The sequence below is a fragment of the Zea mays genome, chromosome 1, assembly GCF_902167145.1.
Source record: "Zea mays cultivar B73 chromosome 1, Zm-B73-REFERENCE-NAM-5.0, whole genome shotgun sequence".
NCBI lineage: Eukaryota > Viridiplantae > Streptophyta > Magnoliopsida > Poales > Poaceae > Zea > Zea mays.
The window spans coordinates 297,111,347-297,129,415 of record NC_050096.1 but is presented as its reverse complement, the minus strand read 5'-3'; the positions used below and the strand labels follow the sequence as shown (position 1 = coordinate 297,129,415).

At 42.8% G+C, this 18,069-nt stretch overlaps 1 protein-coding gene across 1 annotated transcript; it reads right to left on the bottom strand.

The window, feature by feature from the left end:
- Positions 1-239: 239 nt before the first annotated feature.
- LOC100381284 (putative serine/threonine protein phosphatase superfamily protein) lies at positions 240-4,674 on the bottom strand. Its single transcript, NM_001174183.1, has 11 exons — positions 4,554-4,674; positions 3,985-4,041; positions 3,415-3,498; positions 3,260-3,331; positions 2,979-3,050; positions 2,833-2,873; positions 2,201-2,267; positions 1,930-2,121; positions 1,750-1,839; positions 1,562-1,669; positions 240-868 (listed from the first exon to the last, which is right to left on the bottom strand). The coding sequence occupies exons 1-11, from the start codon at positions 4,626-4,628 to the stop codon at positions 803-805; spliced, it is 924 nt and encodes a 307-aa protein (NP_001167654.1). The 5' UTR covers positions 4,629-4,674; the 3' UTR covers positions 240-802.
- Between the last annotated feature and the right edge of the window lie 13,395 nt (positions 4,675-18,069).

Sequence of the window (18,069 nt, the reverse complement as noted above, 5' to 3'; positions counted from 1 at the left end):
AAATACTGGCACAGACCACAGGCTGTACAGACGCCGGCCTCAGACGGGCAAGGGCAACCAGGTAACACGAAAGCCAATCACGGATCACAGCTTCCATCCAGGTCACATGGACAACGTCAAAACATTCTAGCGTGGGCGTTAGTGCCAAACGCTAGTAAACCCACAAAAGATCCTTTCCAATTAGCAAATACGAGTAGTACACCAAGAGCACATCAGACCTCAGGGACACGACCAGGGCTCAGTTCAAAACTTCAAATGCTGATGACAGAAAATGCTACAGGTTGGCTAGTTGCGCTTAGAAATGTAATTCTATACGGCAAATCGAGGCAGTCAGAGAAAGAGAGTTAAAAAAAACTAATGGCCCAACATAGAACCATACAAGTGCTGAACTCTACAAGAATCACAGAGAAGGAAGAAATAAAAAAAAGAGAAGAAAATCAGATGAGGAAGAAAGGGGAACAAAATGAATACAACGGGAACACTTTCCTCCCATAATACAGATGGCTGCCTGATGCTTGAACCCCCCCACACACACACACACCACCGCAGCCCACCCTAAGCCAATCAACCAGTTAGAGACAGGTAAGAGCACGATCCAGTCCTTCCAGCTGTAGTAGGGTATACACTTGAACCACGATGCAGCAAAGCAGCCGGCGACAGCCAAGAGCGCCATGGGCGAGAAATAATATAAGAATAGCACGCGGAGGAACTCCAGCCAATATATATAGATATATATATATCTGCAACCAGGAAACTGCGCCTATCTATCAAACCTTTGCTGCAGATCCACGTCACTTTTGCATCACAGAAAATAGTCAGGTGTCCTACGGGTTACATCTGGCTCTCCCCTTCTCGGGGCTGGCTCGAACTGCAAGAATCACACACCAGAACCCATTAAAGACGCCACAGTAACCATGAAGCAAGATAGCAGACGAAGGAACAAAAATACGAAATCAATGTGCACACTGTCCCACGAGCTCTCAATGGCCCGGACAGAAAGACAGACTGTCAAAGGACTAATCTCAAGGGACTAGAGATCAAGACATGATATGAAAAGATGATAATACCTTAAGGGCTTGTTCGGTTAGCTCTCAATCCATGTGGATTGGGTGGGATTGGATGGGTTTGAATTCCCAACAAGTCAAACTTCTTCCTAATTTTTTACAATCCTATCCAATCCATGTGTATTGGGAATAACCGAACAAGCCCTAAGGTGTAAATAAACAGGAAATCCAGGATCTTGGCTAGAATTCGTAACAAAATAGCGAAACCAAAAACTTATATGTACTTTATTTGTACCAAACAAGTAGAGAGCACCGGTCGAAATAGAGTGTCATTTATACACGAATAAGTTTGGACTTGATTTCCTGATTTTGTTCTCATGTATCCTCTGAACGATCTTTTCAATGCCATTCAATCTTATCGATTTGATTATTTTGTCCCGCTTGAAGTGATGGTAACATTTTCTTTTCTTTTAGACAGTTTCTCGTGCAATTGGATACAAATATCACTGAGTTATAAATTATCACAACAAACAAGCTGATATAGCCAAGAACTTTACCTGGATGAAAGTATGTTCCCTGCAATCATCCACTTCTAGGATTGATGCCATGTTCCCACAGCGGTAGCAATAATTAGGTGCACTAAATATAGTCACGACCTTTTGCTCCTGTTTAATGAATAAAGGTATTGATCAAACTGGGCATGGGAACCCCAAAAAAGCTGCATGCTTCCAGAAGAAACACTTACATGAGCCCAATTGAAACCCTCCATAACCAATTGGTGAGCTCTAGCAATAAGCCTTAGGCTATTGGTATGGTTGAACTGCTCTGATATATCCTGGAACAACAATATTTGGTTGTGTCAATACAAACGGTGATACATGGCACACATCACTAAAATCTGTGGTGGACAAAATGGCTTATGTACCTGTCCAAAGGTATACCCAGCACCACGTGGAGAAATACCCCAACCACATCGATCATCTGGATCAGACCACAGAAGATCACACATTGGACCTTCATGAGGAACTTCTTGGACACGGTCGAAGTTGCGGATGTTGTCGAGGGTCTCAATGGATGGCGATAATCCACCATGCAAACAAAATATTTCTGACTCGACCTATGAAAAGAACAAACAAACTGAATGTAGTTTCACTAGATACGCATGCAAATCATCCTAGATAAGGGACAATACTCACCAATGCAGTCAAGGGGAAGTAATCAAATAGATCTGTAAATGTTTTCCAGACATTTGCGTTTCCATACCTACAAAATGGCCACATGACATATCTTGTAAACATATATGTTTCATGAAAAGAGGGTGGTATGGTCAATTTTGTTTGAACATAGGGCAAGCACAAAACAATAAGTTTCATAAACTATCACACAGAATAGACCATGGGCAGTACGAATCATGAAATAGCTTACATGGTAACTGGAAAATTAGATTTTTGTTTAAAAAACTATCCTTGCAATTGATCGATACTTTGGATCATCATAACAATATAGCAATCGTGACAAATGTAGCATTTCCCACAGCATTTGTCACAAGATAAAACTTTGAATACCCTCGTATCTTAAGACATACATAAGCTGCAGGCATGCAATGTAGGATATGGATGTCTTTAAATACTAGCTGGTCCTAGCAGAAATATTAACCTTAGGTATGCTCTGACCAACAATTTTCAAGGACAAAACGTGGTAATTTCTAATTTGGCAGTGAAGCAATTATTAAGCCCCTTACTAGTACTTCCAAAATCCTGCTTAGTGACATCAGTTTTTTTATAAAAAAATCCACACTATATACAGTGACCTAAGAGAAGACACTCACTTCCTTAAGCATTCGTCATAGAACCCATAAACTTGAGTAATCTGCAAAAAATTCAGTAAAAAAATTTAGTTTGTACAACTGATAACAGAGAATGGAGTAATGCAGCAAGAAAACATGAACAATTTGTCAAACAAGAAATTGTGTACCTGTCGGCTTTCATGGTTTCCTCTGAGAATGGTGATCCTCTGAGGATATCGAACTTTTAAAGACACCAAAAGCTGTTTGTTTGCAGTGGATAAAATTAGTGCCAATAATTAGTAAAGTTCTGCAATTTAGAGATTTGAAGTAGGAACAACAAAAGGCATGTATGATCAGGTTTTCAGTAGAGTGCAGTAGTGCACACTACACACCTATACTGCTCATGACCACTATGGGTAGATGAATATGCTGATGGTACTAACATAAAGCCATGTGAGTTTACACTTACTGTGACAGTTTCGACAGAGTAGTAACCACGGTCAACATAATCTCCCATAAACAGGTAGTTCGTATCTGGACACTGGTAAAATATCAAAATTTTAACATTTTCTTTATTAAATCAGAAAAGTGACAGAAGCAAATGAACAGAAAATAGTGAGGTACCTTTCCACCAATTCGGAAGAGTTCAGCAAGATCATGAAATTGTCCATGAATATCACCGCATATAGTAACAGGACTCTTTACAGGCTGCAACAATGATGACAAAACAAATCGTCTTAAGTCAAATAACATGACCAAAATAAGAGCTGCATCTGTGAATCCAGCATCTAAACGGCATAAATTGTCCGAAAGCGTCCATCTTATCTTATGGTATTTAAATGTTGGTTAAAGCTATACGGTTTGCAAGGTTCAGAGGGTGTTTCTTTCCCATCACCACTACGTTTTTTTATTAAAAAAACTTCAAAAAAGGTGGGTTCAGGAACCTTGAAGATGATGTGTGGGAATGAAGATGCAGTATAAGGTGTCATAAATTCACGCATTTAGTTAGCAAACACAAATTTAACTTGTGCAAGGTGGCATGGAGTGTCAGCTGGGGACTTGAAGCATTTTTTATTGCTAACTGGGTCAGGTCAAAACTTACGGTAGACATGAAGAAATGTTAAGCGAATCCAAACAAGACAATATCTCAATTCATAAAATGAAGTTGCTGATAATTTTAAGCAAACAACGAACCTGAACATTGCTTTCCTCCATCAGAATCTCCTTTGCCTTCTCACACAGAGCCCTTACCTGTACCATAAATTGCAATGGATCAAAACCTCCCTTCCCAACAGATCAAATCAAATGTGGATATTAATTCAACAGATCCATTAATCACAGGGTAGGATTTGTACACATCGAAGCAGGTCTAGGCCCCCTAGCATTATCCTTTTAGGATAAAATAAGGGGAGAAAAAAAGTTATGTGGCTACCAAAAATCATGGTGAAATGAGAAGATACAATTGTTTTCAGTTGACGCAGAGAAATTAACTCAACGTCGAAACGCCAGAGGAGGCTAAAAATTCTGTTTTTATCAAGTTTCTTCAGCCTAAAAAAAAGAGCAGAATCCCCAGCTTCCAAACGCCGAGGCCCAGCACCCGCCCGAGCAAACCAAACGCTCCCGCCAGCCATTTCCGCGCCAACCAGCATCAAAGAGCGTCCGGAAACCCGATCTCCCCGGGACCCGTCCCCGGCCCCGCAATTCCGCCAGATCTGGTGAAAAGGCACCTCGAACCGAGAAGAGGGCGACGGAGAAGGCGTTACCTCGGGCTCAGCGAGCGGCTTGCACTGCATGAGCCGCTCGATCTGGTCGTCGAGGCCGCCATGGGGGCTGCTCATCTTGCCCGCGGATGGAACCCTAGATCTGGGCGGGCGGGCGCTCGTGAGAGGGTGCAGGCGGAGGAAGCAGGGGGGCAAAAGGTCTGGAAAGTTGCAAGGGACGGTAGTTATATAATTGCGAGTTTGGAGGCTAGCTCTGAGGAGCGAGCGGATGGTCGGACGGGATGCTCGCCGTGCTGCCGAACTGGTCGTAGACTCGTAGCTGGAAGAAGAATGGGCAGTTTGTAAAAAACAAACTAAAATAACGTTTATTTATTTTATGGTCCAGCCGTGAGATTTAAAAAAAAGGTTATTGTGAGCTACGGGACGTGAAAAACCTTAGGATAAATGTTGTACAGCAAAAATATATATACTGTTCAGTTTAAATGGATATAAAACCGAGTCAAAAATATAGTTGGTTTGAGGTGTTCTCAAAGTGTCGCTAAAGTTTCTCAGAAAAATATACAAAAAAAGGCACGTCTATTGGGATTAGAACCATAATATATGAGAATAAAGCACTTGCGTTACAACTCACTAGTCGGTTACCGTGTATTGCAACGGCTCACAATAATACCCACATAAATTATCCATAAAAAAATCTTAAGATTTTTATTGATTGTCTTCACTCTTCGTATAATATTTTTTATGAACACACAGGTACCATAGACAACAAATTAGAGACACACATCCTTTGTCTCCCCCACTTCCAAGGTTTCGTAGAGCAATGGGGAAGGAAAGAGGCGGGCATACATGTTTGTTGCCGGAGAAGGACATGACGAAAACCTAGGCATCTAGAGGCGACATAGGTAGTATACAACTAGATATATAGGGAGAGAGCACGCAGGCGAAGAAAGAAGCCCAGCCGGAGCAGCTCCAGACCAAGAGGCACCCGCACCAGGCGTCAGTCCGAGAAGGGCGAGAGAATGCGAGTGTCCTTTCAGCCCTGGACTCGCCGAAGCGACACAATAACACCACCAACTCCGTAGCATATGTCGACTGCTGCCACGCTACGACCCTTACTTGTCCAATATCTCAGACCTAGACTCCTTGTCGCTAAGATAACCTAAGTGTGGCAGGCGCCACCATATCCTCCTCAACGACACACATAGAAAAAGGCCAGGAGCATGACCGACTCGCCCCGTACCCGCGTCGACGAGCGTCAGTCGACTCGCGACTGCGACCGTGGGCGGGGCAGCAGGTTGTGGAGGAAGAACATGGCGAAGGCCGGGAAGACGAACGGGATGTTCGATGATGGCGAACACGATGGTGCACGCATGATGTGAAACGTCCTCATGGACATGCAATAATCACTGCGCGAGTCGGTGTCGGGGTTGGTGTCAGACGAATACGGGGAGGAGGTGCTTGCTCTTACGCCCTCTGCCGAGAATAGGATGGCACGGAGGTGGAGGCATGAGGGGAGAGAGAAAAGAAGTAGGAATGGCGAACGAGGTGGTGGTAACTGAGGTGAAGACCATAATTATCGTGCGGAGGTATAGATGGTCAAATGGGTCGTGTCTAGCGGGCCGGTCCGAGGCACGACCCATTTAATAGTGCCTGGGCCAACCCGACACGAGCGTCGTGCGGTCCTTGGGTCGTAGCCTCGGTCCGTAGTGCTGGCCCGGCCCGGCACGATTATTTTTTATTTATGTACAATTTATATTCAATATTATAAACACCTGACCATGATGTTCTACTGGTTAGACAGCTTCGCCCAATGTCTTCCACCTTTCTTTCATCAGGGTGTGGGTTAAAACCTCACCTCTTGCACGCTTTTAAACATACCCCACCTGCTGCACCGCTTTTTAATATTTTACGCTGAGTTGATTTGGAAGAAATGTAAGATTTTTTGTAAAAAAATGACGCGGGACGACCGTTGAAACTGGTGCTTTAAGTATACTAGAGATAGAGATGTTAATTTATGTTATACAAATAAAATCATATATGATATATAGAAATCATAGCGATGCATGGATAACTAACTATTACTTTTTTAAAAAATGCAAGTTAGTGAATGGACGGTTGTAGGCCACCAGACCTAACGACAGCGAAAGAGCATGTTCGTCTAGATTGGGTGTAGCAGGGGCGAACCCAAGTAGAGCCGAGTGAGGGCATATGCCCTCCCTTATTTTTTGTTTCAAGTACTAGAGTCTTAATTTTTAGATGAGGTCCCATACTCAGTCTAATTTAGATGCCTCTGATCTAGAATTTTGGTGTTCGTTCTTACAAGCATGCCCTCAGTCATATTTTGTATTGGGTCCGCTCTTGGGGTGTTGCATTGTCTCTAGCAGCTACCTTCAAATTCGTCTTCTATTTCAATCTCTATTTTGTAAATGTACACTAGATAATGCAAACAAGTGTTTTGTATAATCATATAGATGGTCTGGTGAATACATCTAGTGTTGACGAAATTAAATCTCGACGAGCAAGCCAACCGTCGAGATGCCTACACCTAACACCTATCATTCGGTGGAGCCACGATATGGTGTGGGTGACTCTGAGCCTTTGTCAAAAATCCGTAGGTGTTAAACTTTGATATTATTGTAAATGGCCGTTCATGTTATTTTTGAAAAAATGGGGTTGTATGGTCATTGATCGTTGACCAGAGGCTCGCACACCTCACCCCACATATGTTTTATTGCCATAGATCACATTCTAGGATACCGGGTGGAGACCATTTCTTGGTCAATAATCCGTAGGTGTTAGCCTTCAATATTATTGTAAATGATCGTCCATGCTATTTTCGACAAAAAAGGGGTTGTGTGGTCATTGATCATCGACTAGATGCTCGTACACCTCACCCCACATATGTTTCCTTGCCATATATCATATTCTTGGATTCTGGTGGAGACCATTTAAGTCAAAAAACCATAGGTGTTAGCCTTCGGTATTATTGAAAATAGTCGTTCATGGCTATTTCCGACAAAAATGGAGGTTGTGTGGCCATTGATCATCGACTAGAGGCTCGTACACCTCACCCCACATATGTTTCCCTACCGTAGATCACAATCTTGGATTTCTAGTGGAGACCATTTCTTGGTAAAAAAATCCGTAGATGTTAGCCTTCGGTAATATTGAAAATGGTCGTTCATGCTATTTTCGACAAAAATAGGGGTTGTGTGGTCATTGATCATAGACCAGAGGCTCGTACACCTTGAAAGTCGCCTAAAGGGGGTGAATAGGCGGAATCTGATAATTATAAACTTAAGCACACACTACAAACCGGAGTTAGCGTTAGAATTATATCCGAGTCTGAAAGGGAGGGAAAACAAATCAACCAAGAAATAAAGCGGATGAACACGGTGATTTGTTTTACCGATGTTCGGTTCTAAAGAACCTAGTCCCCGTTAAGGTGGTCACAAAGACCGGGTCTCTTTCAACCCTTTCCCTCCCTCAAACGATCACCTAGACCGAGTGAGCTTTCTTCTTACTTCTCACGGGTCACTTAGACCCCGCAAGGACCACAACACAATTGGTGTCTCTTGCCTTGCTTACAAAGAACTTGAGAGTAACAAATGACAAGAAAAGAAAGTCAAGCCAAGCAAACAAGAGCAACTAGGAACACAAGGGATCCTCTCACAAGTCCTAATGCGCTAGAGTTGAATTTGGCAGTTTGAGCAGATCGATCACTTTGATTGTGTCTTTGGAGTGAAGTGTATTGCTCTTGTATTAAATGCACTATTCAGTATGCTTGGGTGGTTGGAGTGGTGGTGGTTAGGGGGTATTCATAGCCCTCAACCACCAAAAAACCGTTGGGGCAGGCTGCTGTCGATGTGCGCACCGGACACTGTTCGGTGCGCCAACCACGTCACCCAACCGTTAGGGTTCTGGAGCTTTTGACCATTGGAGGCTTTGTCCTCTAGTGGCACCGGACAGTCCGGCGCCACACCGGACATCCACTGTTCATTGTCCGATGTGCCTCTGACTCTGCCGCGCACTGTTGCGCACTGTAGCGTTGCAGTCGACCGCTGCGCTGGATAGTCGTTACTCCGTTGGCACACCGGACAGTCCGGTGAATTATGGCGGAGAGCGCCTGAAGAAACCCAAGAGTGGCCAGTTCAGCCCTGTACGGTCTTGGTGCACCGGACATTGTCCGGTACGCCAGACCAGAGCACACTCGGTTTCTTTGCTTCTTTGAATTTGATCCCTAACTTCAATCTTTTATTGGTTTATGTTTAACCTTTATGCACCTGTAGAACATATAATCTAGAGCAAACTAGTTAGTCCAATATTTGTGTTGGGCAATTAACCACCAAAATTAATACTGGAAAAAAGGTTAACCCTATTTCCCTTTCACACCTCACCCCACATATGTTTCCTTGCCTTAAATCACATTCTTGTATTTCTGGTGGACACCATTTCTTGGCCAAAATCTGTAGGTGTTAGCATTCAGTATTATTGAAAATGGCCATTCATGCTATTTTTGACAAAAATGGGGTTGTGCGGCCATTGATCATCGACTAGAGGCTCGTACACCTCACCCCACATATGTTTCCTTACCATATATCATATTCTTGGATTTCTGGTGGAGACCATTTCTTGGTCAAAAATCCATAGGTGTTAGCCTTCGGTATTATTGAAAATGGTCGTTCATGCTATTTTCAACAAAAAATAGGGTTGTGTGGCCATTGATCATCGACCAGAGGCTCGTATGCCTCGCCCCACATATGTTCCCTTGCCATAGATCACATTCTTGGATTTCAGGTGGAGACCATTTTTGGTCAAAAATCCGTAGGTGTTATCCTTCGATATTATTGAAAATGGTCGTTCATGGCTATTTTCAACAAAAATCAGGGTTGTGTGGCCATTGATCATCGACCAAAGGATCGTACACCTCACCCCACATATGTTTCCTTGCCATAGATCACATTCTTGGATTTCTGGTGGAGACCATTTATTGGTCAAAAATCCGTAGGTGTTACCCTTCGGTATTATTAAAAATGATCGTTCATGCTATTTTCGACATAAATGGGGATTATGTGGCCATTGATCATCGACCAGATGCTCGTACACCTCATCCCACATATGTTTCCTTGCCATAGATCACAATCTTGGATTTCTGGTGGAGACCATTTCTTGGTCAAAATCCATAAGTGTTAGCCTTTGGTATTATTGAAAATGGTCGTTAATGCTATTTTTGACAAAAATAGGGGTTGTGTGGTCATTAATCAATTACCAGAGGCTCGTACACCTCTCCCCACATATGTTTCCTTGCCATAGATCACATTCTTGGATTTCTGGTGGAGACCATTTCTTGATCAATAATCCAAAGGTGTTAGCCTTCGATATTATTGAAAATAGTCGTTTATGGATATTTTCGACAAAAATGGGGGTAGCATCGACCAGAGGCACGTATACCTCACCCCACATATGCTTCCTTGCCATAGATCACATTCTTGGATTTCTGGTGGAGACCATTTAATGGTCAGAAAACCGTAGGTGTTAGCCTTCGGTATTATTGAAAATGGTCGTTCATGCTATTTTCAAACAAAAATATGGGTTGTGTGGCCATTGATCATCGACTAGAGGCTCGTACACATCACCCAACATATGTTTCCTTGCCCTTGATCACATTCTTGGATTATTGGTGGAGACCATTCCTTTGTCAAAAATCCGTATGTGTTATCCTTCGATGTTGTTGAAAATTGTCGTTCATGGCTACTTTCGACAAAAATGGGGGTTGTGTGGCCATTGACCATCGACCAGAGGCTCATACAGCTCACCCTACATATGTTTCCTTGTCATGGATCATATTCTTGGATTTCTGCTGGAGACCATTTCTAGGTCAAAAATCCGTAGGTGTCAGCCTTCGGTATTATTGAAAATGGTTGTTCATGCTATTTTCGACAAAAATGGGGGTTGTGTGGCCATTGATCATCAACTAGATGCCCGTACACCTCACCCCACATATGTTTCCTTGTCATAGATCACATTCTTGAATTTCTGGTGGAGACCATTTCTTGGTCAAAAATCCATATGTGTTAGCCTTCGGTATTATTGAAAATGTTTGTTCATGCTATTTTTGACAAAAATAGGGTTGTGTGGCCATTGATCATCGACCAGAGGCTCGTACACCTCACCCCACATATGTTTCCTTGTCATAAATCACATTCTTGGATTTCTGGTGGAGACCATTTCTTGGTCAAAAATCCGTAGGTGTTAGCCTTCAGTATTATTGAAAATGGTCGTTCAAGCTATTTTCGACAAAAATGGGGTTGTGTGGCCATTGATCATCGACTAGAGGCACCTACACCTCACCCACTTATGGTTCCTTGTCATAGATAACATTCTTGGATTTCTGGTGGAGACCATTTCTTGGTCAAAAATTCGTAGGTGTTAGCCTTCGGTATTATTGAAAATGGTTGTTCATTTTATTTCCGACAAAAATTAGGGTTGTGTGGCCATTGATCATCGACCAGAGGCTCGTACACCTCACCCCACATATGTTTCCTTGCCATAGATTGCATTCTTGGATTTCTGGTGGAGACAGTTTTTGGTCAAAAATCTGTTGGTGTTAGCCTTCGGTATTATTGAAAATGGCCGTTAATGCTATTTTCGACAAAAATGTGGGTTGTGTGGCCATTGATCATCAACCAAAGGCTCATACACCTCACCCCACATATGTTTCATTGTCATAGATCACATTGTTGGATTTCTAGTGGAGACCATTTATTGGTAAAAAATCCGTAGGTGTTAGCGTTCAGTATTATTGAAAATGGTCGTTCATTCTAGTTCAAAAAAATAGGGGTTGTGTGGCCATTGATCATCGACCAAAGGCTCATACACCTCACCCCGCAAATGTTTCCTTGCCATAGATCACATTCTTGGATTTCTGGTGGAGACCATTTCTTGGTCAAAAATCCGTTGGTGTTAGCCTTCGGTATTATTGAAAATGGTCGTTCATGGCTATTTTCGACAAAAATGGGGGTTTTGGAGCCATTGATCATCGACCAGAGGCTCGTACACCTCACCCCATATATGTTTTCTTGCCATAGATCACATTCTTAGATTTCTGGTGGAGACCATTTCTTGGTCAAAAATCTGTAGGTGTTAGCCTTCGGTATTATCGAAAATGGACGTACATGACTATTTTCGACAAAAATAGGGGTTTTGGAGCCATTGATCATCAACCAGAGGCTCGTACACCTCACTACCTTGGATTTCTAGTGGAGACCATTTCTTGGTAAAAACTCAATAGGTGTTAGCCTTTATTATTATTGAAAATGGTTGTTCATGCTATTTTCGACAAAAATGGGGGTTGTATGGCCATTGATCATCGACCAGACAATCGTACACCTCTCCCACATATGTTTCCTTGCCATAGATCACAACCTTGGATTTATGGTGGAGGTCATTTCTTGGTTAAAAATTTGTAGGTGTTAGCCTTCAGTATTATTGAAAATGGTGGTTCATGCTATTTTTGACAAAAACGGGGTTGTGTGGCCATTGATCATCGACCAGAGGCTCGTACACCTCACCCCACATATATTTCCTTGCCATAGATTGCATTCTTGGTCAAAAATCAGTAGGTGTTAGCCTTCGGTATTATGGAAAATGATCGTTTATGATAGTTTCGACAAAAATAGGGGTTGTGTAGCCATTGATCATCGATCAGATGCTCGTACACCTCTCCCCACATATGTTTCCTTGCCATAGATTGCATTCTTGGATTTCTAGTGGAGACCATTTCTTGGTCAAAATCTATAGGTGTTAGCCTTCAGTATTATTGAAAATGGTTGTTCATGCTATTTTCGAAAAATGGGGTTGTGTGGCCATTGATCATCGACCAGACGCTCGTACACCTCTTCCCACATATGTTTCCTTATCATAGATCGCATTATTGAGTTTCTGGTGGAGTCCATTTCTTGGTCAAAAAATTGTAGGTGTGAGCCTTCACTATTATTGAAAATGGTCGTTCATGCTATTTTCGACAAAAATGTGGGTTGTGTGGCGATTGATCATCGACCAGACGCTCGTACACCTCACCCCACGTATGTTTCCTTGCCATAGATCACATTCTTGGATTTCTGGTGGAGACCATTTCTTGGTCAAAAATCCATAGGTGTTAGCCTTTGCCGTTATTGAAAATGGTCGTTTATGACTATTTTCGACAAAAATCGAGGTTTGTGACCATTGATCATCGACCAGAGGCTCGTACATCTCACCCCACATATGTTTACTTGTCATAGATCACATTCTTAGATTTCTGGTTGACACCATTTCTTGGTAAAAAATCTGTGGTGTTAGCCTTTGCTATTATTGAAAATGGATGTTCATGGCTATTTTCGATAAAATGGGGTTTTGTGGCCATTGATCATTGACCAGAGGCTCGTTCACCTCACCCTACATATGTTTCCTTGTCATAGATCACAACCTTGGATTTATGGTGGAGACCATTTCTTGGTCAAAAATTCGTTGGTGTTAGGGTGAGGTGTACGATCCTCTAGTCGATGATCAATGGCCACACAACCACCATTTTTATCGAAAATAGCATGAACAACCATTTTCAATAATACTGAAGGCTAACACCTATGGATTTTTGACCAAGAAATGGTCTCCACCAGAAATCCAAGAATCTGATCTATGGCAAGGAAACACATGTGGAGTGATTTGTACGAGCCTCTGGTTGATGATCAATGGCCACACAACCCCCATTTTTGTCAAAAATAGCCATGCACGTCCATTTTCAATAATACCGAAGGCTAACATGTACGGATTTTTGACCAAGAAATGGTCTCCGCCAGAAATCTAAGAATGTGATCTATGGCAAGAAAACATATGTGGATGAGGTTTAAGAGCCTCTGGTCGATGATCAATGGCCACACAACCCCCATTTTTGTCGAAAATAGCTATGAACGACAATTTTTAATAATACTGAAGGCTAACGCCTACAGATTTTTGACCAAGAAATGGTCTCCACCAGAAATCCAAGAATGGGATCTATGCCAAGAAAACATATGTGGGTAAGGTGTATGAGCCTTTGGTCGATGATCAATGGCCACGCAACCCCTATTTTTGTCGAAAATAGCATCAACGACCATTTTCAATAATACCGAAGGCTAACAACTATGGATTTTTTACCAAGAAATGGACTCCACCAGAAATCCAAGAATGCAATCTATGGCAAGGAAACATATGTGGGGTGAGGTGTACGAACCTCTGGTCGATGATCAATGGCCACACAACCCACATTTTTGTCGGAAATAGCATGAAAAACTATTTTCAATAATACCGAAGGCTAACACCTACGGATTTTTGACCAAGAAATGGTCTCCCTAGAACTCCAAGGATGTGATATGTGGCAAAGAAACATATGTGGGGATAGGTGTACGAGGCTTTGGTCGATGATCAATGGCCACAGAACCCCCTTTTTGTCGAAAATAGCATGAACGATCATTTTCAATAACACCGAAGGCTAACACCTTTGGATTTTTGACCAAGAAATGGTCTCCACCAGAAATCCAAGAATGTGATCTATGGCAAGGAAACATATGTGGGGTGAGGTGTACGAGCCTCTAGTGTACGGGCAATGACCACACAACCCCCATTTTTGTCAAAAATTGCCATTTACGACCATTTACAATAATACCGAAGGCTAACACCTACAATTTTTTGACCAAGAAATGGTCTCCACCAGAAATCCAAAAATGTGATTTATGGCAAGGAAACATAAGTGGGCATGGTGTACGAGCCTGTGGTCGATGATCAATGGCCACACAACCCCTATTTTTGTCAAAAATAGCATGAACGACCATTTTCAATAATACCGAAGGCTAACACCTACGGTTTTTTGAAATCTAAGAATTTGATCTATGACAAGGAAACATATGTGGAGAGAGGTGTATGATCCTCTGATCGATGATCAATAGCCACACAACCCCCATTTTTGTTGAAAGTAGCACGAACGACCATTTTCAATAATACCGAAGGCTAACACCTACATATTTTTTTACCAAGAAATGATCTCCACTAGAAATCCAAGAATGTGATATATGGCAAGGAAACTTATGTGGAGTGTGGTGTACGAGCCTCTGGTTGATGATCAATGGCTACACAACCCCCATTTTTTTTCAAAAACGGTCATGAACGACCATTTTCAATAATACCGAAGGCTAACACCTATGGATTTTTGACCAAGAAATGGTGACCACCAGATGTTGGTCACTTGTTCTCAGATGTTGTGAATCAAGAACAAGGCAACACAATTGTTAATTATTAAAGACCTTCATCTTCCGAAGCATTATCTCCCCATGGATATTATGATCATCCGACGAAGGTCATGAAGGGCATGCCTTCATCATTCAATATGTAAGCAAGAATACAAAGAAACAAAGGTAATAACTATATCTGGTTAATCCATTCATATTTGCATTCTATAAAACATGTATGAATATCAACATAACTCATATTACATTGATACCTTCGGCTTGCTCGAAGGTGAGGACGCGAGAGAGTGATTACAATTCAGTGTGAACAGTACGGTGCTATTGTTCATCTATTTATAGGCACGGGACGCAGCCCGGGTAAAAGTACATTTGTGTCCCCAATATTCACCCTTAATTGTAATACAAGTCATTAAGGATTAAGTAGTATTTTCTCCCTTCGGTAGCTTCGGCGTTTACTATTATCATCTTTAGATCCGTCTTCATCTCGTATGCCTTCATCATGAGGAAGAGACTTGCATCCTAAAGACGAAGCTCCCTGTAATGTCTTATGCTGAAAACAAATGGTTAATTATGTTTTTGAGGACCTTCGGAAGAGGAAGGCCCCCAACAGTAGCTCTCGTAGTATTAATTTGTTTTATTGTAATAAATTCAGACTGCGACGTGAACGAAGGCCTTTAGCCGAAGGTCCAAAAACACCTTCCCTACGCTAGAATAGCGAATCATTCTGAACCGTGGGACCCACAGAGCCGTGGGACTTTGAGTATATATATAGAAGGTTGTGTCGCAAATATTTTTCGTGCCATCTAGCTTTCGTGCTTTAGTTGTTATTTAATTTTCCTATTCTCTAAGTTCAATTGGTTTCGAGCTTCAGTTTTTCTGTTGTGACCATCACCGAAATGGCTGAAGACAAGAAAAGCACTGATCCCACACTCGCTGGCTTCTACGAAGCCATGGAAAGGACCAATGTAGAGAAGATCACCAACAAAATATTAGTTGTGCTATCTGGTGATTCAAGCGATAGTGAAAGCTTCGATATTGAGAGTGAGAATGAGAATGTCGAAGATCGGCCGTGTGGACCTAGCCACGTTGTTTTCGGGAAGTCTACAACCAAACAAGGTAAGGTTTGAAACAATGAAAGGCAAATTCTTTCATGATGTGTCTATAGTGAGGGTTGGAGGAGAAGACACAATTCCGCTGCCGAAAAGTGATGAAGTGGTAGTCTTCAGAAGCTTGATGAAAGCTGGTCTTCGTTTTCCACTCCATAAGATGTTGGTCGAGGTTTTGAAAACATTTGAAATATACCTTCATCAGATTACCTCCGAAGCTCTTATTAGAGTGGGAGTTTTTATTTAGGCCATGAGGAGCCAAGGGCTGAAGCCAGATGCAAATGCTTCTGCAATATTCATGAGCTGTCCTATGAGACGAAGGCAACCGGGAAAGAGCAGTATCATAACAATTTTGGTTGTTACAGCTTCGTGCCTCGATCTGAGGCGAATTACCTTGTGCCCACGTTTCGGAAGAAGTGGCTGAGTTCTTGGATGAAGGAATGGTTTTATGTGAAAAATGACCTGGGTCAGAGGGAAGAAGTGAAAGGAATTATCGAACGTTCTATATGGTCTCGCTTCGGCATTAGAAGGCCATCCACTGCACTTGGGAATGATGTGCAAGCGTGCCAAGCTACTTTCAACACCGTGTGCATATTGCCACAAGAGACTTAGTTCAAGAGCATATTGCTTACAAATTATGGCCCCTTGCGAGCGTATGAGAAATGTCGAAGGAGGTCGCCGCTGGCTCCAACCAGGGTGGCCTGGTTTATCTGAAGTATACTTTTCAGTTCAGAAACCAGTTTGATGAGCCAAATGATGATTGGTTGGATGCTATAGAAGCAACAAGTGATGAGATACTTGAGAGCACCTAGAGGGGGGGGGGTGAATAGGTGATCCTGTAAAAGTTCAAAACTTAAGCCACAAAAACTTGTTAAGGGTTAGCACAAGTATGGCCAAGTGGCTAGAGAGAACTCAAAACACGATAACCACAAGAAAGCAATCACAGAGTTGACACGGTGGTTATCCCGTGGTTCGGCCAAGTACAAAACTTGCCTACTCCACGTTGTGGCGTCCCAACGGACGAGAGTTGCACTCAACTCCTCTCAAGTGATCCAATGATCAACTTGAATACCACGGTGTTTTTCTTTCCTTTGATCTTTTCCGTTTGCGAGGAATCTCCACAACTTGGAGTCTCTCGCCCTTACAATTGAGTTCACAAAGAAATACGGAGTAAGGTGGGAATGAGCAACGCACACAAGACTCGAAAATCAGAGCAACAACACGCACACAAGTCGCAACAAGAGCTCGCAACGCAACACAAAGAGTTCACAACTCCACAAGAGCTCTATATGCTATCACAATGAAACGAATGCGTGAGATTGATGTCTTGGTGCTTAGAAGAGTTGTAGGAATGCTTGGTGTACTCCTCCATGCGCCTAGGGGTCCCTTTTATAGCCCCAAGGCAGCTAGGAGCCGTTGAGAACAAATCTGGAAGGCCATCTTTGCCTTCTGTCTCGTGGCGCACCGGACAGTCCGGTGCACACCGGACACTGTCCGGTGCCCGATTTATTTCCATAAACAGCGAAGTCGACCGTTGCCGACCGTTGCAGATCTGGCGCACCGGACAGTCCGGTGCACACCGGACAGTCCGGTGCCTCCTTCCGACCGTTGGCTCGGCCACGTGTCGCGCGCCGATCGCGCGGCCGACCGTTGGCCCGGCCGACCGTTGGCTCACCGGACAGTCCGGTGCACACCGGACAGTCCGGTGAATTTTAGCCGAAGTCGCCGGAGAAAAACCCGAGAGCGGCCTCTTCGGCTGGGGCAGCCTGGCGCACCGGACACTGTCCGGTGCACCACCGGACACTGTCCGGTGCACCACCGGACAGTCCGGTGCCCCAGACCGAAATAGCCTCTTGGCTGTACACAGCCAAGTCTTCTCTTCTCTTCTTCTATCTGTTTCTAACACTTAGACAAATATATTAGTACACAAAACCAATGTACTAAGGCTTAGAAACATACCTTTACTTGTGATTTGCACTTTGTTCATCCTTGGGCATATTTTCACATTTAAGCACTTGTGTTTGCACTCAATCACCAAAATACTTAGAAATGGCCCAAAGGCACATTTCCCTTTCAATCTCCCCCTTTTTGGTGATTTATGCCAACACAACATAAAGCAACTAGAACAAGTGCAAAATCACTTCAAATAAAAACTAACTTTGAGTTTTATTCAATTTTGGCATATATGGATCA

What these genes read in the sequence shown, in the direction of transcription:
- LOC100381284 (NM_001174183.1), bottom strand. Translation starts at nt 4,628, where the DNA reads ATGAGCAGCCCCCATGGCGGCCTCGACGACCAGATCGAGCGGCTCATG. An exon ending in TGGAGGAAAGCAATGTTCAG is followed by an intron (nt 3,499 to 3,984) that starts GTTCGTTGTTTG and finishes TCATTGTTGCAG; the next exon opens with CCTGTAAAGAGTCCTGTTAC. An exon ending in ACTCTGTCGAAACTGTCACA is followed by an intron (nt 3,051 to 3,259) that starts GTAAGTGTAAAC and finishes GCAAACAAACAG; the next exon opens with CTTTTGGTGTCTTTAAAAGT.